Source organism: Physcomitrium patens, chromosome 4 (assembly GCF_059467195.1).
Source record: "Physcomitrium patens ecotype Gransden chromosome 4, ASM5946719v1, whole genome shotgun sequence".
Taxonomy (NCBI): domain Eukaryota; kingdom Viridiplantae; phylum Streptophyta; class Bryopsida; order Funariales; family Funariaceae; genus Physcomitrium; species Physcomitrium patens.
Genome location: NC_143413.1, coordinates 3,216,693 through 3,242,030, shown reverse-complemented (window position 1 = coordinate 3,242,030; position 25,338 = coordinate 3,216,693). Strand labels below are relative to the sequence as shown.

Below are 25,338 nucleotides of genomic sequence, written 5' to 3'. Positions count from 1 at the left end.
ACCGCCTTGCGAAAGACTGGACACAATTATAGGCTCCTGCTGCAACATCTACGCTAAACCACGAATGGGTTGCTGGAGTCATTCCTGATTTGACGAGACTCTTACAGATGATAGCCTCCACATCACCATGTCATGTCCAAATATCCGTCGGATATTTAATTGGTATGGAAAATATGGTTGGATAGCTCTGTTATTTAAAATGTTAAAAAATGAAAATAGATGATTGGGTCAGTCTGCAAGCCTGCCTTTTTGTTCAGAAGGGCCTGTCGAGTAATGCTTGAAGGATCGCTCGTCTGCATAACGTGTGCCTGCTTGGCTTGTCAATGTTTTCTTGTACAACTCGGTAGATGTATGCAGTGCTGTGCACATTGGCTGTGATCTAATTACGACTTAGCTTTGGCATTCAGCAATCCCATACTGGACATCCAAGCACACGAAAACTGGCCTGTTGCAAAGAAAATTGTAAGAACATCCAAACTATGTGAGCAAGGACAAGGAAAAAATTCTAGGGTTTTAAGATTTTAGGCCGAGGGTCGGGTGGAGTCCACTTTAGTCTACACCCACCTTATTTCTTCGAGTTCTTCTTGTACAACATTTGAAGTTTGAAATGATCAACGTATGAGTGAGGAACTTATGGAGGACTACGTGGCTCCTTTCGTAAATTTGTTGGAGGGCGACATTGATGAGGTGCGGGTGAGATTTTTCCCTGTTTATTCTTCCAATCGCTTTTAATTCCTCTGCCCTTGCTTTTTACATGTACTCGATGTGGCCGAGCTTCTCAAATGTTTGAACAGAGCGACCTGTGTATGAGGGTTTATGTATCACAGTGGAATTTTTGGTCCGATGCGTGGATATTTGTAATTTAAATGCGGCGTAGTGGTCATTACAAGAGGAGAATATGATGTTTTAATTTGAATTGATACGGGCGTTGAGTGAATCTGTGCGGTTAAAAACATGGGTTCAGTGATGTGGTCACATTTGCCAAGACGTCTGCATCGGGATCTAGGGTTTAGGGTTTCGGAATGTATTTTGTCTCTAGCTTTGGAACATGATGAAGGAACGCGACATTGTTGAGCAAGGAACTGATGAATTGAATTGCGGTTGCGCAGGGACCCGGTTGGTCACAGGAATTAAACGACTATGGACGTATATACGATTACGGCAATGCGCTGGCTGATTTCTCAGTGTGGGAGAGCGCGTTTGAAGCCAAGCCGATAAATCCGACCAGCCTGCAATCTCCGCATTCTTCTTCCTTCCAGACACAGGTTACCGTTACTACAGGTGAGAACGGCGCCCTAGCTTTTCCAGAACTCTTGGCAGATAGTTCTGCAGAAGCATCTTCTGGTAAGCCTGCAATAAGTGACGATGCAGCGAATTCGAAACCTTTGGGTGGTTTCCAGTTCTCGGAATCAGGGGACATTGGCCCCCGTGATGCCGAGTTGCGATCGGAGATGCTTGAGCTCTTGAACATCTTTCAAATCGTCTACGAAAGCAAGATGGATGTTGATAAACGAAGTTTGCTCAAGAAATGTGTGTCCATGTGTGAACGAATCATGGACCGGTTCTATCGACTTCCTCAGGTGGTGACCATGCACGAGCAAGCCAAATCGCTGTTGCAAATGCTTGAGAGAGGAGAGGTAGACAGACCTGGTATGAGCTCGAAGACTTCCTCCAACTTTGCAACTGAGGACGGCGCTTCGTCAGAACGGTCCTCTCTTGATAATCTCAAAGCAAATGTAAAGGAGGCCCTAGATACCGTTGACCGTGAAGCAGAAGAAATTGAATCTCATTCGAAGGTACCGTTTCACATGATATCAATCTTTTTACTCTCGAGTATTCACATGATATCAATCTTTTAACATGTTTTTTGCTCTCAGTATTTCCATGTCCCTCAAGTAGCTAATGCTAATAGTCAGAGGATGTGACAATTTCTCACATTTGCATGTTAGGTGTACACGCAGTTCTCGAAGGTAAGACGCAGGAATTCGGATGTCAAGACGAGGCTACCCCTAAGTTTCTGCTTTGTCCAAGCAAAGATATGATAAAGTCTTGGAAGTTTCTCCTGACGTATTTTCATTGCCTTACAGTGTCTTCTTCAATGTGGACTTCAGTTAATGCTCATGTAACTTGATGACATGAACTCAGGATCCTGATGAAGGTAAAGAGGTTGACGGTGTACACATTCGTGAGGGTATATGGTATTGCAAAACACACACTGATCAAGAGGAGTGCAAGCAGTGTGGCGTTGATTACCGCCTACTCAACCAGGTCCATCGTGAACGCATAGAAGAGGAGAAGGTCGACGTTACCCTTCGAAGCGAGCAACAACGTCTCGAGGTGCTTGAAAATGAAAAAACAACGCTCTCACGTCCCGACCCTGGAACCCAAGAAGTAACCACTGAAGACAATGAAGATGCTGAAGATTTTCAGACAATATCGAAAGATTTGAACGAGGAGCTGGCACGTGCGAGAGAGAAGGAGGAAGCCGAATTCTTAAAACTTTTCTCTACATTCCAGATTTCCTAATTTCATAACATGCTGGTATTGTACATCTTCAAAAGCAAACTCTAAACCTCCACCTTGTGGGAATTCTATCTTAGCTGCTCGAAAAGCATCCTGTTCTGGTGCAAATTCCTCAACTCTAACACAGATCTTAAGAAACGTTGGGCAAATCCCTTCATCAGTAGCTCCAAGTAGTCCTAAGTGAGAAATCTTTTGTAACTTCTAGATTGTGCCTAAAAATTCTTTATTGTAATACTGTTCTGAGTTCCTTTTCTTACTTCCACAAACCTCATCTAGACATATCTTCATTTTTCTCCAATTTATATTGTTCTCTTTCACATTTTTAATACAATATTTATTTAAAATTTTGAAAAAAATAATTCTTCTCGTCCTAATTGTTATTATTACTGTTTTTATTATTTTTTTATGTTAAAATAGTAATTAATAGAAGGAAAGAAGAGAAATGAAATGAAAGGAGGAAAAATGGAGGATGATGAGATATTTTGTTGTTTGTATTTGATGTGTCTATATCCTTGATATTCTTTTTTAAATTAAAATCACTTTTGAAAGAAAAGCACTATAGGTCAAAACGATTAACAAAATTAGTTGCAGTAAAAAGAAAATCCAACATTGTCTCTCCCTTGAAGAAAAAGAGAGTGCAATATAAACCTTGGTGAGATGCTTATACAGTGAGAAATTACTTTAACATCACATTGATAAAATTTATTTCAATTATAAGATTTGTTTTGGTGAGTAGATTAATTATCAGAAAAAATGTTAAACAATTAAAGTTTTTCAACATGAATTTATAAAATCAATTCAGTATGAAACTATAACATCAATTATCTGCTCTTCCAATAGCTCAACTCTCTTAAATCTTTTACACAAGTTTCACATTACGGCATAATTTAGCTGAATTATTTTGCTCTTGACACCCATAGAGTCACGGTTGTCAGTTCCATTTATCTACTCAACAATCGTAAAATATACATTTCACGTGATATTTTCTGTGTTTTCAGAAGTCCAGGGTATACATACATATTTTACAAGGATGTAGGATTGTCACTGAACACCAAAGTGAAACTTTTGCAACACATTCCATTGGCACATTCTTCTAAAGTTTGTCACGTTCATTTGAATGAATTTTTATGCCTTAGACCCCACAAAGCCTGTTCTCAGTTTATCGGGTGTTTAATAACTGCGCTTTTTTCTTACTTTCTGTTGACTCATTTGTGAAAGACGAAATATGGAATCAGAGAGAGTATAGTACTGCTTCGATTTTATGCAATTTAAAAGGGTTATAACAGATTTCGAGCGAAGGGACAGGTCACTCTGATTGAATGTTAGAAGATTTGTAGGTTTACAGAAATAGAATTGATGTGATAAAATCGTTTTTACTTAAGTGTGCCCGCACCCCCACTACATCAAATTCCACACTTGTAGGTGTAGCTAATACCGAACCGTTTTCCACCATACTTTTCACATGAACATTGATCGAAAGTATCAAGGTACTTCAACAGTAGTTGCGGGATCCTGAACAATTTGGACAGATCCTTCCCCATGTATGTATATATATCTAATATTTCTCTCGGAAGTGCATATCCACAGTTTGAGATTGTTCATTTGAGATGATTAGAAGGCTTGATCAAGTTCCTTCCGGACGGTTCACTTACTCCGCTTGACATGTTTATTGTGCCTCAATGAGTGGCAGTATAAAAATACTCTAAGGTGCGTGGTCAATGTAGACGACTCTTTCTAATCAACAGTGGAATCATGTGTTACAATAGAATCTTAAAAATAGTGCGAAACGGTTCTATGGACAACGGTAGATGCGTTCGTAAGGAATTTCAATCGCCATCAAATCTGGATTATTGAGGGCGTAACATGACTCAGCGATAGGAAATCTCTCATTCACGAAGTTGGCACAGATATCTCTGTAAGTCCACGCATCCAAAAATCAAGTCACTGATGTATGATATCGCACCATGGATTGAACCTGCTGCCATCAAACAATCAGTGGCTCACCACCTAGAAATGATGCCTGTAATCTACCTGTAACTGACGAGAGATCAGTTCTTGGGGAAATCAATGACTTGAACTTCATGTACAGAATACAAACAATCTGAGTCGAGGTCATTATACTTAACAGATCGTCAACACCCGAAAGTGTCCACGATCGGGTAAATGGTATCTAATATGGTTTAATTATCGACTTCTCTGCTCTCGTTCATGTTATATTATCTGTGTATAATCTGTAGGTGGCATGGTGTGTCCCAGAGGGTAATTGCAACGACGTTACTTCCTAGGGCAATGGAATATGCGACCTCGAGTTCATGGGCGTATCCGCAGCACACGACTGTGCAAGGGATTCGCCACATGTGCTCGGCAATCTTTGACGTTTGCATAGGATTCTACGGCCACAAGCGCATCACCTGGATACCGAGGTCGCTCCGTAGTGCTAGAGTAGAACCCAGCCAAGGATACTACTCCCGTCATCTTTATCAAAACTCAGAGAGCGTAAGTGAGGATGCAGAGAAGACTGTCAGTTGGTAGTGCATGTTTGTTCGACAAAGAAGTCCAGAACAGCTTTATGTGTTCCATCTTCATCTAGCCTTGCTTCCGAAGCCCTGCCAAATACAAATACCTCAGTCGACAGGAACGGGGCATCGCAGAGGTAGGAAGAAAATGACAAAAAAATTACGGAAACTCCATTACCCAACCAAACTATGATAGTACCTACACGAAATAATTCAGTTATAACCCTCGGGAAGGCCTCTGTTTACATAGTAGCGCCACAGAAATGCAGAAGGCGTACTGAGGAGGTTCTCCCTGTCAAACAAGGTCCCAGCACCATCCACAACTAACGCCCGTAGAGGTAACCATCTTCGGCCGCAAGATAAAATCCTAAGTCCATATTTAACGACCCACACCTACCCAGTTACTAAATCCTACTGGGACTTTCACAAAACTAGATCACAAACCAGAAGATGAACAACCTCCACTCCAAGGAATCCTACAAAATGAGTGATCTGAGGGGTCTATGAAGCAGTAGAAGAAGTAAGTAAGGCTGTGAAATGCGTCAGCAACGTGGGCAATCATTCTGAATCCAAGTCCAAGGGCCGGGAGACTTCGAGTCTTGTCTGGAATCCATTGGGGGCTTTGAATTCTTCCCATGTGGAAACCCTAAAATTGGTGATGTATGTACACTTGTGAATCTTTTGTTACCATGTTTATTTGTTTCAAAATATTAATGAGATCCAATTTGAATGGAATTCACACAGGTTTTAGATAATTGAACAAAATGGTAAAATCAGTTGATATTATACAATTGCAATCACTCAACATGATTTTAAAGTATATGTATCCAACTACTTGTAAAAGTCTTTTTAGATTTGCACTGAAGCTCAGGTCTATATTACTTCAATGATTATTTATAAAATCCTGCTGTATATATGCATGCACACGTCTGTAGGTGTGAAAATAACTAAAAATACACACACAAATATATATATATATATATATATATATATAATTCACATATACAAATAGTTTTGTATGTTTCAAGTACCTGATTTTGTGTTTTTAAGTGATTGAAATTTTAATTTAACTTTTAAAACCATTGCAAAATCTTGATTGATTATATAGTTGAAAATGAGTTATGCAGATATATTTTTGACTAATTGCTTTATAATATTTTAAAATACATAAAGACATGTAACTATGAAACTGCATTCAATTCAACTTTAGAGCTATTTCAATTTAATAAACTTATGTCCATGGTCAAATTTTTACACACAAATAAAAGTATCAAGACAAATTTTATAGAAGTCTTTGTAAATCTAAGAATTTTATTATTTTTAGACATGTGTATTTATATAAAAAAATTGTCACTTATTTTAATCAATCTCAAAAACCAACATTAAAAGGTACCAACATATTTTGGATATTTTTAAAATGTACATTTAAACTCTAATTAAAATAATAATCTTAAAAAGTAATCACATAAAAACATATTTACTTAAATAAGACCATTGTAAATCATTCCTATGAATTTATTGTCAAGTCTTTCCTAATTCATATTTTATATTACAATTTCAATGGTTGTTGATATATAAGCAATTAATATACATATTATTTATTCAAAAAATCCTTTTATTAAATTTATTTTTTTATTTTTTTATTTTTTTTAAATGTATAAAGGATTAAAATATCAAAGAAAAAAAAAAAAAAAAAAAAAAAAAAAACTCAATACACTCTTGTGCCACTTGAAACAAGTAGATATTCACTCAACATTAATATAGTATTGAAATAAGAATGGCTATTGCCAAAAAACAAGAAGATTAGAAAGCCTTGAAATAAGATGAAAGACTAAAAAGGCATTGACAAGAATGAAGAAGGCTTCATTCTTGCCTCCAAATATACTATCTAACTAAGAACTATGTGACAACGTTCTATATGACCTCCAACACATGTTTGTCATAGACATATATATTTACTTGGATAAGAAGTATTAGATGGAAAATAAATGTAGGTAGATTTGATATTGTCTTAAGGCAAAGCTTCTTAAAAGCTTCATAGACATGTATTTGACTTTATAATTGATTGATAGTTTAAATATTTAACCAACAAATTAGTCATCTGTCACATGTGTGGATAGCTTGTGGTACAAACTAAAGATGTGGTGTGCATATAAGAAACTTGCCTTGCAAGTTAAGACATGTGTCTTGCAAATTAGACATGTATTAGAAGTCTTATAGAACATTGCCGCATACCTTTTAATTAGATAGTATATATAGAAGCAAGAGTAAAGCATTCTTCACTCTTACCAATGCCTTTCTAGTCTTTAGTCTTATTTCAAGACTTTTAACTCTTCTTGTCTTTGTCAATAGTTATTTTAGTCCAATTTTATACCATCATTGAGTGATTTTTAAGTTTGTTTGAATGACACAAGCATTTATTGATCTTTTAGTTTTTTGAAATTTATGTCCTTGATAGTTTAATAAGAGTATTAACTTATTGTTCTTGATTTTTTAAAAAAGTGAAGGAATTATCCCACTTGTATTGTTGTGTTATGAAGATTGCAGATTATCCATCTTTAAATTAAATTTGAGTTTTTTAAACATTGATTGATTTCTTTAAAGAAAGTGGACTACTCTTCTTTGTAGAAATTTTTCATTTTGTATAAAAAATTACAAATTGTCCTTGTCTAATTTGACTTATGAATTTATTTGAAATGTCTATGAAAGAAAAAATTATGGATGCTATTTTTAGTAAAAATAAAAATAGATTTACAACTAATATAGATCTTTATGAGCTTGTATCATAGATATATATAGATACTCTAGTAAATACTTATATGAGAAGATAAAAATAGATAAAAGTAGATTAATTTCATAATACCTTCAAGAAAAGCTTCTTAGAAGCTTCATAGATGTTACTTTGACTCTATATGTGTTTGTAATTGATTAATAGGTTAAAAACTTTGTCAACAAGTTATTCATGAGTTGATAGCTTACGAAACAAGCTAATTATGTGGCGCGCATATAAAAAACTTGCCTTGCAAGTTAAGATACATGTCTTACAAAGTAAACACATTTTGGAAGTCCTATATGAAATTGCCATGTAGTTCCTAGTTAAAAGTATATATGGAGGCAAGAGTGAAGCCTTCTTAACTCTTGTTAATGCTTTTCTAGTCCTTAGTCTTGTTTTAAGACTTTCTAGTCTTCTTGTTTTTGGCAATAGCTATTATAGTTCAATAATATATCATCTTTGAGTGACTTTTTAGTTCTTTTTAATATTATAAGAGTATATTGAAGATTTTTTTCTTTGAGATTTATGTCCTTGACAATTTTATAAGAATACTAACTTACTGTTTTTATCTTATTTTTGAAGTGAGTGGATTATCCCACTTCTATTAATGTATTTTGAAGGTTGCAAAGTATCCACCTTTAAAAACAAATTATTTTCTAATACTAATATTTTCCTAAAAGAGAGTAGATTCTCTCTCTTTATGGAAATTTTTATTTTGTATTAAAGATTGTGGATTATCCTCCTCTAATTTAACTTTTTGAATTAAATTGAGTTGTCTATGGAAGAAAAGATTATGGCAAAAGTGAGAATAGATTTGCAACTATTACAGATCTTCAAGAGCTTTGCTAATACTCTAAGAGTAAAAATTTCATGTATTTTCAATATGAATCATGGAGGTACTATGTCTAGTCCTATGGAAGAAGTTTAGATTCTATGACAAGAAGTTGTATAGTTCTAGGAAGTAAATAGATCAACCTTGCTACCAAATCTAGTGAATTTTGCTTCTAGAAGTATGATAAAGAAAAAGATTAATATGCTTGAGAAGTTTGATAGAACAAGATCAAAATTTCAAGGATTTTTGCAACAAGTTAAGCTCTATCTAAGATTACATCCCTTCCAATATTTGAATGGATTCACTTAAGTTGGATTCATGAGCGCATTTCTATCAGGAAGTGCTCTTTTTTGATTTGCACCTTTAATGGAAAAGGATTCATGACTCTTTTATGATTTGAATCCATTCCTAGAAGTGTTTATGGTGACATTTAAAAAAAATGATCAAAAAATAGTAGTAGAGACCAAGCTCTTATTTTTATGACAAGGATCACGGTTAGCTACCATATATGTAACAAGGTATAAAAAAAATAATTATATAGATAGTTAGAACCATGGAAGTTTTTAAAATTAGAATTAAATTAATGGATCAGATAGGACCTTCCATTGAATATTGTAGAAGAATTTAAGGCAGTTATTTATGTAAGACCTACTACTTAGGAACTATCTAGAAATTCTAAGGTGGTAGGATAAGATATAAATAGAATTGATTAGGGCCTTTTTAGACATCTAGTCAAGTATGGCTTTAGATCCTTTTTCTTAGTAAAGTTGAATTTTGCATCTTTTTGTTCAATTTTATTCTGTTCTATTTTCGTCTACTTAATTGTCTTTCATGTCTTTTTCTAAGTAGTTCTATTCACTTCTGTTCTCGTGTATTTTGTCCTATTTTGTGACGAGATTTTATATTGCTATAGAATAGAAAGATCTTAGATTTTTGAGATAGTCTAGTCTTGTTTCAATATATGCTCTTGAATTTTAAAATCTAGCTTGTAACGTGGACTAAAATAATAAAGAACTTATCAATCAATTTTGATATGGATTGAAAGATAATGTTAAAGATTTGTTATTGGCAATGCTAAAGGAAAAATCTTTGAAATAATTTATCACTCAAACTATTGCATCTAGTAATCAATTATTTGAAAGACATCAAGAATAAAGATTTGGCTAGAGAAGAAAAAATGAAATAATGACAAAAACTCCCAAGTTTTTAGAAACTCATTCATCAAGACAAAAGTCAATACAAATTGATACTGTATATTTTAAACTCCTTACAAAGCAAGAAAAAACTCAACAATGTCAAGAGAGCTTATGCTTATATTATAGAGAAACTAAACACACTATTCAACATTGTTTAAGAAAATAATGTAATCACAAAATGAAAAGCATGGTTGCCAAAGAAGACAAGGTGTCAAAAAATAATTTTTTTCAATTACAATAGGAACTATGCGGTTAGAATCTTACATAATTCTTAATAAAAGTCCTGTTCTTCCCTTAGATCTTTCACCTTGTTTTATAATAGAAGTTTATTTAGGACCAAAAAATCACAAAGTCTTAATTTTATTAGATTTATAAGCCTCAATCTATTTTATAGATAAATATTTTGTCAAAAAATAAGAGATATCGTTGGCCAAATAAACTAAATTTGTACATGTAGAAATCATAGATAGTCATTTGTTATCTTCTAGAGATATTTTGTATGAGATTATTTCCTTAGATATAGATGTACTTCTCTAAAGCATTTTTATGGAAATAGATACATTAGACTTTGTGTTAGATACAATATTATTATAAATAGAAGAAAATAATAAATTCTATCGAGTAGCTTTCTATTCTAGATAATTTTTAGCAGTCAAGTTTAATTATGAGATCCACAATAAAGAGTTCCTTGCAATCATGGATTCATTTCAATAATGATATCATTATATAGAAGGCACCTTGAGTCCAATCATCATATATATAAAACTTAAGAATGTCAAATATTTCATGTTGGCACATGCTTTAAATCATTGCCAAGCTTACAAAGCATTCTTTTATCTAAATTTGATTTCAAAGTTATTTATTGACCTCAAAAATAGTAAGATTTATTGAATGTCCTTTCTAGACATTCTTATCTTGTACCAAAAGAAGAAAATGTATCTTTTGATCAACAAAGAATGATTCTCTTAAAGTTGAAATATTTTTAACTTTGATCAAGAAAATCAACATTGTCTATTGATTCAATATTTGTCAAGTAAATTCAATCAAGTATATCCTCTAATCCTTTTGTCCATGATATGGAGAATAATTCTTCTAAGTTTCATGATACTTGTTAAAGACAAGAACGTGAAAAAGACAAATAAACAAGTGAGACTTCTTTCATAGAAGGATGACAAAATAGAAATAACTTGATATATATATATTAAGAAAGAAACTGGAATGGCTATTGCCAAAAGCCAAGAAAACTAGACACCCTTGAAACTAGATTGGAAGCAAGAAAGGAGTTGACAAGAGTGAAGAAGGCTTCACTCTTGTCTCTATATATACTATCTAAGTAAGAGCTATGTGGCAACATTCTATACGACCTCCAATATGTGTTGACTTTGTAGGACACATGTGTTAAGTTACAAGGTAAGTTTTTGTACATGTGGGCCACATAGTTAGCTTGGTCTTCAAGCTAATAACATGTGTGGCACATGGCCAACTTGTTGACCATGTTTCTAATCCCAAAAATTCAATTAAAGATACCTATAAAGTCAAAGCAGCGTCTATGAAGCTTTTAGGAAGCTTCTATACTAAATACTATAGAATTAATTTACTTTTATCTACTTTTACTTACTTCTACCTATTTATACATGTAATTATTAGCTTACATGCATATGTCTATGATAATACTTCGAAATTTGAGTTCAAAAATAACTTATTTTATTTCAAGGGATGATTATACATTCTAAAAGATAGGGTAGGATTACATATTCTTCAAATTCGACATGACATTTTAATAGCCAAATATTTTGGATACAATAAGACTTTGAAGTTAATATTAAGAGATTTTTCGTGACGTCAAATGAGGAAGGTAGTCATAGACTTTGAGGTTGATATTGAAAGATTTTTAGTGGCCTCAAATGAACAAGGTAGTTGAAGACTTTGAAGTTGATATTGAAAGATTTTTGGTGGCCTCAAATAAAGAAGGTAGTTGAAGACTTTGTACAATCATGTGTTATTTGTTTAAGTTCCAAAAATCCTCGCCATTGAACTTATAGACTTCTTTAGCCTTTACTTATTCCAAAGCAACCATGGTCTTTCGTTTCTATAGATTTTATCATGGATCTTTCAATCTCATGTTCATATACTTTTATATTTCTGCTAGTAGATCATTTTACTAAGATGGCAAATTTTTTTATTATATACAAAATCTATCATAAGTGAAAAAATAGCTAAGCTTTTTCTTATGAATATCTATTGCTATCACGGATTACCTAAAGATATTATATTGAATAGAGGAATTTAATTTATATGAAGATTTTGAAGAATCCTTTTCAAGATTTTAAAGATAGATATAAATCTCTCTTTGGCTTTTCATCTTCAAATTGATGGACAAATAATATGAATGAATTAAGTTTTAGAACAGTATTTGAGGTATACCATCAACCATTATCAAGATGATTGAATAAATCTTTTACCATTAGCAGTTTTTGCATATAATAATTCAATACATTCTTCTATTCAATAAATACCTTTTTTTTTTTCAACTATGGTTATCATCCATAACTTGATACTTTTGACTTTTTAAAAGTTGATAATCTTTTGATAGAAGATTTATCAGAGTTATATGCAATAATAAAGGCACAAATAAAAGAAACTCAAGAATGACAAATAAATTAATACAAATGCTAATTTCAAGAAACAACTTCAATTCAACATGGATAATAAGCTATGATTAATTTGTAACAATATCAAGACTACTCGTCTTTATGACAAGTTTGACTATTGTAGGCTTAGACCTTTTCTTATTAGTGGACAAATCAACCATGTCACTTATTAATTATATCTATCAGAGTCTATAAAGATTCACTCCATATTTCACATTGTCATATTACATGGTTTACTATCTAGGAATATACTAGGTACCTAGTTTTAGAAAGTTTAATTTTAACTTATTGACCAAATTCCAATAAATTATTTAATCTTAAAAGTAGAAAACAAATAAATACTACAATATCAAAAAGATATTATATTAATAAATCCTTTTATATTTAAGAAGGTTTAAACGTAAGGCTTTCTAAAATATCTAAAAAAATTCTAACATTCTTGGTTATACCAAATCATAGCTAACCATTTGCTGATAGATTAGATTTTCAATAACTTCAAAAGAAATCTACAATCTCCTCCCAAAAACTTATCTTTATACAAAAATTCAACTATAGCTTTATATATCTATCTTCAACATATATATAAAGTCTTGGCTCCCAAAATCCTCCTTTATTTTGTATAAAATGCTCAAGTTATAATAAAAACCCTTCAAAATATAATATTCCTACAAAAGATTTCTTCTTCTCAAATTTTAGAAATTCATATCTCTTGATCTAACCGTTCAATTTTTTTCAAATTCATAGATATTACAAGATTTATCCTTAAGCTTTATCTTACAAAAATTCAACCATAAATTTGCTACAAATCATCTGGCATCTTAAAATCCTAGCATGTGCTTTAAAATCCTAATTCACAAGCATCTAAGTACTAATTTCTTTATATCTCACAAATAAAAAATCCAAATGCTACAAAACTTATGTATAAAGTTTGATTACATAAAAATACACATTTTTAGAAATTTTTATCCAAAATCTTATCAAATTACACAAGATAAAGCTCAAAACACAACCACTAGCAATTTGGATCACTTACTACCCTTAGATTTATAAGTGCTAACTTCAACCTCCAATATCTCCTTCATTCAAACTTAAAATCCATCAAATAGTATGCCAAAAGTATAGTTGAAAGAGTGCTCTCTTCAATCCTTGTTGCCGATTCTTTGTTGCTTTCTATACGAGTAGGTTATATCCAAAAGAGTGACAGTAGGTACAAAATCAACACCCTAACTTTGAGCACCCATATCTCTTTCATATAAACTCCAAATGACTCAAAAGTTTCACCAAAACCATAGCCAAAAACCTAAACTTGCTGATCTGAGCCTCCAAAGCTCAAATGCCTCCAAAAAACTAATCCTAATCTCTAATATGGCCTAGGGCAGTCTCCTTAAAGCCCATTGGTCATGATTTTTGACCAATAGGAATAGAGATTTTCATCATCCATCTCCATTCATCTATATGAATACCCTAAACTCTCTTTTTGCTACCAAAATCCCTCTTCATCTCTTTTCTTTACAAGATTTACTCAATATATGTCCTAAACACCAAATTAAAGAACCAAAATAAGACTTCAAGGATCACCAATGTTTACTAAAGGTGATTCTAAATATTTAAAGTTACTATCAACAAAATCAATCTCAAAAGCCACTATCAAAAGAAAATAAAGTTATACAAATTTTAATAGTAATCCTTTTAAAAAACCTCCTTTTAAAGTTGTAATTTAACCACACTTTACAACCAACTAATATCCAGTAACATAGCTCTCACCATGTTGCTAAATTAATTGTACATTAAATACATAATTATATTATTTTCATATGGTAGCCGAACCACAATATGACAATGTGTCTTTTTTTTGAGCCATATAAGAGAGTGAATATTTCAAGAAGAAGACAAATGCCACCTCTTCATATAGAAGTAAATAATAATCAAGAGTTTAAGGTGGAAAAAATCTCAGATTTAAGGTAGCGCTAAAATAAATTGAAATATCTTATTCATTGGTGTGGATATGATAAAAGTGAACGTAAATAGCATCTAATAAAAAATCTTATAAATACAGCAAATAAATTTAAATTTTTTCTTTGACAACATCTATCAAAATTAAGATAAAAAATAACAAATCTTTGCTATAAAAGAAATAAGATCAAAGGTAGATAACACTCTATCTTCTATCCTTCTTTGTAGCTTCTATATATTTGTGACTCTAAAGAGATAGAAAACCAACAACCAGTAGATTCAACTTAAGAGATTTTATTAAGAATGTCATATTGTAACTACTTATAATATATAAAAATTAATTATAATATATAATATATTCATAAGTCTTAGTATATTTTAGAATGGCTAATAGATTAACTTAAATAAATTGAATATAAAAAACTTTATTTTGAGTTTTATGTATTTTGATTATAATATTTAAAAAAATTATATGACTTAAATATTAGTATGAAGATTAGAGTCTAAAGATAAAAATTTTAACTAATAGGAAGCTTATTGAGAGGGATGAAAATAAGACATAGTTAGATGAAGGCAAGGAATGGAGATCTTTATTCCTATTAGTTGAAAGCCATGCCCAATGGGCTTCAAAGAGGCTTCCTAAGGCCTTACTAAAGATTAGGGTTTTTCTTTGGAAGTCGTTTGATCTTTGGAGGCTAGGATTATCAAATTTAGGTTTTTGGATTAGGATTGGATGCAAATTTTGTGTGATTTAAAGTTTTTATGAAGGAATTATTGGTGTTCAAAATTAAGGTATCAATTTCATACCTACTGTTACTCTTTGGGGCATAACATATGTTTACAAAGAGCAACAAAGAATCGGCATTTGGGATGGGAGAAAAAACTTTTTTGACTATATTTTTTATATACTATTTCATGAATTTGGAGTTCAGATGAAGAAGTTATAGAGAGTTGAAGTCAAAACATTCAAATCAAAGGCAGTAAATAAGTGATTTTGTTCATAGTAATGGTTAGAGCCATATCTTGAGTTTCTAAATGAATTTTTAGCTCAAACCTTTTAAAAAAGATAGATTATTGTGTTAAAAAGCTATATATAAAAATTTTGTGGCATTTAAATGCTTAATTTGTCAGATATAAAGAAAATTACATGTAGGTATATAAAAACTAGGATTTTGGTGATATCTTAAGATTTTCAATGAATTTATAATTGAAATTTATTATTATAGTTGTTAGAAGTACATTAGTACCTCATGTAAAATTTGAGTATGTTTAAATAATCCGATTGAAAGATATGAGTTATTGAAGTTTGGAAGTAATATCTTATAAGGATATATAAGGATTTAGAATTTTTTATCATATTTTGGGTGTTTTTGGGAACTTAAGACTTATATATTTGGTATAATTTCTCCTAAAAGTATTATATATATATATATACTTGGTCTTTCTTTTTTCAAGACTTGATTGAGCAATTAGTGGTAGCTATGAACTAAGTGCTTTTTTGAGGCAAACTCTCTCTACTTTGACAACAGACGTACTAGACATGACATTGTGATTGTCACAACGTTCAAGATGATGAAATCAAGATGAAGATCTCTTTTATCAAGAACAATATTTCTTTTCTCAAATAGATGGCAAGATACAATATGTTTGATATCATGACCTTGGAAGAGACTCTCAATGTTTGGTGATTTTATTAGAGGTAGGAACAACTATTGATGGTGTTCCAAATTTTTTATTTGAAGAAAGCTATGAAGGCCTCAACAATGATCAAATAATAAAGTGGTCTTCTTGTAATGATATGAAATATTGTCAATAGTTGAGAAGACCTATCAACCATCTTTAAAAAGAACAAATATCAGAGTATGTAGTAAATACAATTCACTGCATCTTAGATTTCTTCAACATATGAAGATTATTTTTTGAAGAATTTTTTTTAGAAAGAGGGACAATGTCACAAATATACATAGATATTTTAGTAAATACCTATATGAATAGATAAAAGTAAATTAAAGTAGGTTAATTTCAGAATATGTTTCAAAAAAGTATCTTAAAAGCTTTATAGATGCTACTTTGACTTTATATGTATTTGTAGTTTATTAGTAGATTAGATACTTGGTCAAAAAATTAACCACATGTTGATAGCTTGTCGAACAAGCTAACTATGTGGTGTACATATAAAACATTTGCCATATAAGTTAAGATATGTGTCTTGCAAAGTCAACAAGTTTTGGAGGTCATATAAGATATTACCATGTAGTTCCTAATTAAGTATATATATGTATATATATATATATATATATATATATAGAGGCAAAATTGAAGCCCTCTTCACTCTTATCAATACCTTTCTAGTCTTTAGTCTCGTTTCAAGATTTTTTAGTCTTCTTATTTTTTAGCAATAGCCATTATAGTTCAATAATATATCATTTTTGAATGATTTTTTATTTCCTTTTAGTGACAAAAGAATGTATTGAGGATTTTCTTTCTTCAAGATTCAAGTCTTTGACAACTTGTCAATACTTTGACTGTGGAAATTTAAGTTATTTTTAATATCAATCATAGAAGAAGTATTTTAATACCTATAGAAAATATCAATACTAAAGTTTAAAGTTTTTACAACTAAAAGAAGTAAATAGATCAAAATTACAATGAAATATAAGAAGTTTTATTTCCACAAATATGAAGAAAGCAAAGATATGTATGTTGAAGAAGTTTAATTGAACAAGATCAAAATTTTTAAGATTTTTATAATAAGTAAAGTTATGTTTAAGGTTGCATCCTTTTCAATACTTAGATGGATTTACTAAGTTAAATTCATAAGTGCACTTTTTTTTGGAAGTGCTCTCTCTTAGTTTGTACATTTAATAAAAAAAATTTACATCTTTTCTATGATTTGAATTCATTCTTAAAAGTATATATAATTACTTTTGAAAAAAGTAATTAAAAAAGGATAGTAGAAATCAAACTTATATTCTTATAACAAAGATCATGTTGAGCTATTTTATATGGTAAAAAATTCTAAAATCTCACTTGCAATGTAGATTGGAATGACAAAGTTCTTATTAATTAATTTTGATATACATTAAAAGATAACGTCAAAGATTTTTTTATTATTGATGACAAGAATACACTCATTTGAACAATTTTTTGCTAAAGCGACTATATGCAATAATTGATTCTTTGAAAGATGGTAAGAATAAAGATTTGGTGAGAGACATACAAATCAAGCCATGGTGACAGTCTCTTAGTTCACAAAAGCTTATTTATTAAGATTGAAACTTATGCAAATTGACACAATATATTTCAAACTTCTTATTAAATAAAAAATTATTCAACATCTTTAAGATGGTTTATACTTATATTATAGAAAATCTAAGTACATTGCTAAATATTATCCAAAGAAGTAACACAACTATGATATGAAGAGTATAATTATTAAAAAAGACAATGTATCAAAAAATAAAATTTTCTAACTATAATATGGCTCGAGCAATTAAGATCTTACATAATACCTAGTAAAGGTACTATTCTCTCTTTAGATCCTTTACCTTATTTTACAATAGAAATTTATTTAAGATAAAAAAATCAAAAAGTCTTTGCCTTCTTAAATTCAAGAGCCTCAATTTATTTTCTAGACAAAGCTTTTGTTGAAAAAAAAGAAATATCTTTAATCAAGAAAAATAAACCTATACATAGATGATTATTTATTGTCTTTTGAGATGTTATACATGAAATAATTCTTTTAGATGAAGCAACTAAAGATCATAATAGCTTGATAATATTGAATATCATTAGATTTCTATCTAATCCAATTATTTTAGGATTATGATGGCTAAAGAAGTATAACCCTAAAATAGACTAGATTTCTTGTAATCTTGTTTTTTCTCATAATTTAGTTTAAGGTTATGCTAATCAAGTAAAAATCTTATTGGTATCTGCAAGAGCTTTTATGCATGCTTTAAAACAAGGTTCATCCTCTATTATATATGCCACATCTAATTTCAATAAAGTGAAGACTTCAAATAAAGTTTCAAGTCAATATTTAGATTATCAAGATATTTTTGAAAAAAAAAATGCATATATTCTTCTATAGCATTGATGCTATAACTATTCTATTAATCTTCAAGAAGAAATTCAACTACTATGGTTTAGGATTTAATTGAAATAAAAGTCTACTAGTTTGATTAAGTTTTTGAAAGCAATTTAGACTTAATTATCAAATCTCCTATCAAATTTTAGAGCAATTTAGACTTAAATATCTATTCACTAGCCAAATTTTGGAGCAATTGAATGGTTCAACAAAGAAAAATCTTTGTTGAAAGATCAACATTCAAGTTGAAGAAAGATAGTAATCAATATTTGAGAGGTTTTGAAAGATTTTCTTTCAATTTTTAAATTAGATTCTTTTTAAATTTTGTTTGATTATTAATTATTCATGGATTAAAATTTAAACGAAATTTAATTAATATCAATAATTTAATTAATATTTATTGAGGTTTCAAAATAATTGTAGTAGTGGAATAAGAATTATGTAGAATTTTTATTAGAATTTGTTTCAGATTTCGTTAAGATTGATTTAGAATTTCATTAGAATTTGGTTAAGAATCATTAAAGATTTTTTGAAAATTATATTAAGATTCTATTAAATATTCTATTTTTGTTATTTTAAAGATTTTTTTAATATTATTTTAGAATGTTTTTATTATATATATTTATTTAAAGTTTATTTATGATTTTTTTATGTTTCTTTTGTAAGTTCTTTAAGTCTATTTTAGAGCTTAATTAAAGATTGATTAGCATTGTTATAATTTAATTAGAATTTATTTAGGATTTTATTAGAGTTATCAGGATCTTCTTGTTATAAGTTCTATTTCATCTTCCACAACCAAGTGTTTAGTATATTCATAGGAAAACTTCACAAAATACAACACTATGCTAATAAACAAGATATTCCAACCTATTTTCATGCCCTCTTGAATCTAAAACTTCTTCCACTTTGAACTCTTGATTATTATGCACTTGTACAAGAAGAAGTGATATTTGGCTTTTTATTAAGATATTCACTATCTTATATAGTTCAAAAAGAGACACATGGAATATAAAATGGACTTTCATAGACTTTGATGGATGTAATTAATAAGCAATTGAATTGATTGCTTTACAAATAGAAAATGGACAAAGCTTAAGATAATCCAATTTGTCACAAAGACAACTAATCTTAATATTATGACAAAATAACCATATTTTGTTGCTAACATGGAATTGAGGTTATTCCTTACAGAAGACATCCGCATTGGTCTTTTGTCATTTTTGAGCTTCTTTTGATTGTGTCTCTATTATTGTATGTAGATCAAATAAATAATTTGTCAAATCTTTTGGTATAAGATTATTAACTTTTAAAAATTAAAAAGCATTAAATTATAGATGATAATCATAATTAGCAAAAAAAAATTTGTTGTGTAGAAAAATATATCATGTTATTATAAGCAAATTATATTATTAGTAAAAAAATTATGCAATATCCTTATTGGTAGTTGATAATATATCTCAAATATTCTTCTAAAAATTAATTTATTTTCTTTTTTTGTTTATTGATTCCAAAATAAAAAGCCAAAAATATATTTATATCAAATTTTAGAATTTTAAAATAAATTTTCTAAAATCTTGATATGAATTAAAACTTCCTATTTGATATAATATCTTTAAATATTCCATAATAACAAAAGATGTTGTCAAAAAAAACTTAGATATTTTTTACTAATAATAGATTTTATACATGGTAAAAAATATATTATTTTAGTAAAATGATCTATTATCACAAATATAGAAACATAGAAATGTGAGACTAGAAGATCTGTAATAAAATTCATAGAAACAAAAGACCATAGTTGTTTTGAAATAAGTAATAATTGACAAAGTCCATAAGGTCAATGAGAATGAGTTTTTGATCTTGAAAAAATGTCTCATGATTGAATAAAGTTTTTGACTCCTTTCTATATTTTAGGCCATCAAAAATCTTTTAATATTTGATCCAAAGTCTTATTGTATTCAAAATATTTAGCTACTAAAAAGTTGTGACATGTTTAAAGAATACATAGTTATTACTATTCTTTTAAAATATATAATTATCCATCAAAAAGATTAAATTATTCTTAAATTTGAACTTAAAAATATCATGAAACTTAGAAGAATTATTTTTAATATCATAAATAAGACAATTAGAGGACATATTTGATTAAACTTGCTTGAGACAGGTTGAATTAGTCAATAATAATTTTATTATTTTAAGATAAAAATTCTCAAAATTTATAAAATTATTCTTTAATATTTGAAAGTTTCATTTTCTTCTTAGAATATAAGATAAGAATATCTAGAAAGGGCTTCTAATAAATCTTATTTTTTTTGAATCGATAAGTGATCTTAAAATCAAATTTTGATAAAGACATGCTTCAATAGATTTGGTGATAATTCAAAATATGTGTTGCCATAAAATACTTGAGTTTTTTGTGATATGTATATATAATAATTGAATTAAAAGTATTTTCTAGATAATGATGTCATTCTTAAAATCAATCCATGGTTACAAGAAGCTCTATGCCAATGATCTTGTAATTATTCTTGAGTGTCAAAAAATTATTGGAATAACAATCTATAGATTGGAGCTTATTATCTACTCTTATTTGTAAGAACATTGCACTCATTGCAAAATCTGATGTATTTATTTCCATAAAAAATGACTTAAAAAAATTGATGCAATATAAGATTAGTGAAAAAATAAATGTTGTTTTAAGGCTTAAAAGCATAATATCTTCTAAATTAATTAAATTAAAGTTATTGTTTTGATTATTATTTTGAAAAAATTCTATACGTGATGTAGATAAATTAAAGTTTGTTATATTTACATTTTTTTTAAATCTGTTTTTTGATTTCAAAAAAAGACTTATTACTTTGTACATTAAAATTTGATCATCAAGTACACGTGGTAAACGGTGTTCTGAATTAATTGTTAATTTATTTACGCCTACATCTCTACAAAACAGAAGACGAAATAAATCTAAGTTTTCACGCATTTTAGCAGAAAGAGAAACACTATTTTCTTGATCTTGCATAAAAGTCATAAGAGAAGCCATATCTCCTAATTCTTTGAATCTTTTTTCTATATTTTTTGATTTCCATTTCCATTGACGAATAGTTTCATGGCGTTCTCTTTCTCGAAGAGTTTTTTTATTTCGACTATTCTTTTTATTTTTTTCTTTTAGCAACGAAATGTTATTTCTATTTATTGTTTCAATTTTATTTATATATTTTTTTTCTGTAAGTGTTGGAATTAGCCATAAAATTAAATTAGATTTTAGAGAAATATCTTGTTTATAATTATTATTTACTTGATTTTTAGATATTTGTAAAATTTCATTATTAAATAAACTTTCTTTTTTATTTTTTGTTGATTCTAGAAAATTTGGTTGTTTTTTAAAATCAAGATAACTATAGCATAAATAGTTATATTTATATCTTTTACTTATTTTTCTATTTTGCTCTAATAAAGAATCTATAAATAATTTGTAAAAAAACGTTTTTTCTTTAGATAAAGTTAAAGCTTTTATTTGTTTTTCTGAAAATTTTAAATTATTTTGTTCTTTTCCTTTCCATTGATAATTAATCTGATTTCTCCATTTTTGTGGTGCTAGTTTGTACCATACTTGGGAAGATAAATTATATTTATTAAAATTTTGTAACCAATTTTTCCAATTTTGTTCTTTTAAAAATTTAAGATCCATTTTTTTCAAATTTCGATTTATTTTTTTTTTAATAACTGAATTTGATGTCCAATTTTTAAGTAAATATTTAAAATCATATTTATTATTTGTTTTTTCTATTTGCCAAATTTTATGAAATAAATATGCTTGAGACATTAATAAAATATTTTCTTGATTAACATTAATTTTTAAACTTTGTATTTTTTCACCAAAATCATTTGAATATTTATAATTAATTTTATCTTTTTTCTGATTAATTTGAGAAACTTTTAAAGGATTCCAAATTTTTCGATTTTTGATTAAAATTAAGTTTTGTTGAATTTTACTTATTAAATTAATATTAAATCGAATAATATTAATAGAAAATTGAAAAAAGTTTTTATTTATTTTATTAAAATTTAATTTGAAAAAATATGACCATTTGTTTACTAATGAAATATTTTTTTTATAATATTTTATAAGTTTTTGTTTATTTTCAATTTTTTTTTGTTTATTAGTGAAATAAACTTTGTTATCGTTATTTAATTTATTAAAAAATTCTATTTTATCAAAATTAATTTTTTTAGTTATTTTTTCAATTTTAGATTTTTTTAAAAATTTTAAATTTTCTAATTTTTGTATATTGGTTGAAATTTTATATTTATTTTTAATTTGATTTTCAGATAAAATAGTTTGGCTAAATTTAGATGAAATTTGCTCTGGTAACTTTTTATTGTAATTTTTATTAGTTAAATTAAATTTCAAATTATTATTAATTTTAATATTTTCTTTTACTAAATCTTTTGATTCATTATTAATAGAATTATTAGAATTATTAGTAATTTTTTTTTTTACTAAAGAAAATTTAGAATAAATTTTATTAAAATTTAATAAAATATTTTTTTTCCATTTTTTTTTTAATTCTTTACGAATAGGTTTCCAAAACGAAGGTTTTTTTTTAATATCTCCGAATGGTGCATTTGTTTCAAAACCCCAAGCTGTTAAATAACTATACTTAATTTTTTTTTTTTTAATATTTGTAGAAAAATTATCATTCGTATTCATTAAATCGTTTAAATTTTTTTTTATATTTGTTTCAAGTTGAAGATTATGCCATGGTTTTAAAATAAAAGGATATATAATTTTTATTTGAAGACCATCTCTAAGCCATTGTTCTGGCAATGCTTTTTCTGAAACTTCAATACCATCATAAGTACATTTTATGTACATTTCTTTATTCCAATCATTCCAATCTTCACTCCATTCAGGAGTTTGAAATAATAATAAACGAATAATATTTTTAGATATTATTAATATAGGTAATATTAAATATTTTCTAAAATATGACTGAATAAGTAACAACCAACTTCTTCCCCATTGAGCTAAAGGAAAATCCCACCTATTTGCTATTGCAAGACGATCTGCTTTTGTTTTCTTTTTTAAAGTAACATTATTTTTAGTTGGAAAAAGCGCTATTTTTTTTTGTTTTTCTACAGGATTTTTAAAAATATGTTTAACGTCAATTAAATTTAATTTATTTAATGAAATTTGAAATGGAATATGTTTTTCATTTATTCTTAAAAAAAACGGAGAATGTGTTTTAAGTTGTAAAATTTTCCATATTAAAGTTTTACGTCTTCTAGAGCGCATAGAACCTTTTACTAATCTCCGACGAAAATCTGATTGTTGTGAAAAGCGTCTTACAATTTTTCTTCTTTTTTCTTTTCCTTTTATAAGATATCCTAAATTTTTTACTTTTCTTTGACGAATATCAGTAATTCCAATAGCTATAACATCAAATTTATCATTTCGTAATTTGGAAGTCCATCGTGGTAATTCTTTTGAAATTTCTTGAAGTGCAAATTTTTTATGAAAAGTAAATAATTTTTTTAATAACAAAATAAATTTGTTTAGTTGAGTAGAATTAATAGAATTAACTGACAATAAATTTTTCCAAGAACGTACTAATATTTGCCATTTTTCGTATTCTAATTCTTTAAAATAAACCGCTCTTTGTCGAGGAGATAAATTTAAAACAAGTTCCCAATTAAAATGAGATATTTTAGTAAATTTTTTATTTAAAAGATGCTTATTTTCTAATTTTTCAGTTAAATCAGAAATGTTAGTTTGTTTAGTTAAATTAATAAGTGCTTGTTCTTCGGAAAAATGAATTTGCTGTAATTTTCTTTTAAGTTTTTTATTTTTTGATCCTTGAATAAGTAAAACCAAACTGCGACGAGCATTTTTGTTTAGCGGTTCCCAAGGTAATGGTAAATTTTTTCGTCTTAATTCTCTCCAACGATTAGAAATCCAAATTTTAAGTTTATTTTCTTTTAAATATACTATTTTTCTATTTTTTTTTAATTTATAAGAAGAGTCAAATAAGTGAGCTTCAACGTTACTATAATTCAATGGTAATATCTATGCCTCTTCAAAAAATACATTTAGAAGTAGAGGATATGCAAACTGATGTGGTACGTTTCAAACCTCTTACTAAACAAGAAAAGAGTTGTTGCCATTGTCGTACTGCAATTGCTTATAGTATGTAAAAATTAATTAAGATATATAATATACTTTTAAGTCTTTATGTAAATTAGAGTGGTTAGTAAATAAATTCAAAGAGAATTGATATAAGAAAATTTATTTGAAGATTTATCTATTTTGATTATAATATTTATATTATGTAGGATTTAGATATTTAGTATAAAGCTTAAGAGAAGGTTGGAGTTTAAAGATGAAAGTCTAAACTATTAGGAGGCTTATTAGAAGGAATAAAAGCAAGGCATGGTTGGATGAAGGCAAGGAATGGAAAACTTCATTCCTATTGGTCGAAGGCCATGCCTAATGGACTTTAAGGAGGCTGCCTAGGGCCTTATTAGAGATTAAGATTTCTTTTTCGAAATCATTTGAGCTTTTGAAGCTAAGGTCAGCAAGTTCAAGGTTCTAGGTATAATTTGGATGAAGAATTTGTATGATTTCGAGTTTTTGTGAAGGAGATATAGGTGTTCAAAGTTAAGGTGTCAAATTTGTAACTATTGTCACTCTTTGAATCATAACATATGCATACGGAGTACAATGAAAGATCGGCAACTAGTTTTGGAGAGAACACTTTTTTGGCTACACTTTACATATATTTTTTGATGAATTCCAAATCTGAA

At 28.7% G+C, this 25,338-nt stretch overlaps 2 protein-coding genes and 1 long non-coding RNA gene across 4 annotated transcripts in view; 1 reads left to right on the top strand and 2 right to left on the bottom strand.

Annotated features, from left to right (window-relative positions):
• The first annotated feature begins 97 nt into the window (after positions 1 to 97).
• LOC112281208 (uncharacterized) lies at positions 98 to 2,789 on the top strand. Of its 2 annotated transcripts, none has more exons than XM_024517463.3 (3): positions 98 to 693; positions 1,110 to 1,796; positions 2,146 to 2,789. In XM_024517463.3, exons 1-3 carry the CDS (start codon positions 619 to 621, stop codon positions 2,524 to 2,526), a joined length of 1,143 nt encoding a protein of 380 aa, XP_024373231.1. In that variant the 5' UTR covers positions 98 to 618; the 3' UTR covers positions 2,527 to 2,789. The 2 variants fall into 2 exon arrangements, with proteins under 2 accessions (XP_024373231.1, XP_024373232.1); XM_024517464.3 differs by having other exon boundaries at positions 254 to 687.
• Positions 2,790 to 4,623: 1,834 nt separating this feature from the next.
• On the bottom strand, positions 4,624 to 5,502 carry LOC149989349 (uncharacterized). Its single transcript, XR_016502497.1, has 2 exons — positions 5,243 to 5,502; positions 4,624 to 5,129 (listed from the first exon to the last, which is right to left on the bottom strand). It is a non-coding gene; the product is annotated as an uncharacterized LOC149989349 (long non-coding RNA).
• Positions 5,503 to 21,013: 15,511 nt separating this feature from the next.
• Positions 21,014 to 25,338, bottom strand: part of LOC149989348 (protein TIC 214) — a 50,521-nt gene continuing 46,196 nt past the window's right edge. The window contains exons 2-3 of the mRNA XM_090249784.1: positions 21,238 to 24,570; positions 21,014 to 21,036 (exon numbers count right to left, since the gene is read on the bottom strand). Of these exons, the coding sequence (XP_090105910.1) occupies positions 21,014 to 21,036; positions 21,238 to 24,570 (3,356 nt within the window). The remainder of the gene's footprint in view (positions 21,037 to 21,237; positions 24,571 to 25,338) is intronic.

Excerpts from the sequence above, each read along its gene's own strand:
- LOC112281208 (XM_024517463.3), top strand. The coding sequence starts at position 619 with ATGAGTGAGGAACTTATGGAGGACTACGTGGCTCCTTTCGTAAATTTG. Across the intron at positions 694-1,109 it reads GCGACATTGATGAGGTGCGG|GGACCCGGTTGGTCACAGGA; the intron begins GTGAGATTTTTC and ends GCGGTTGCGCAG. Across the intron at positions 1,797-2,145 it reads AAATTGAATCTCATTCGAAG|GATCCTGATGAAGGTAAAGA; the intron begins GTACCGTTTCAC and ends ACATGAACTCAG.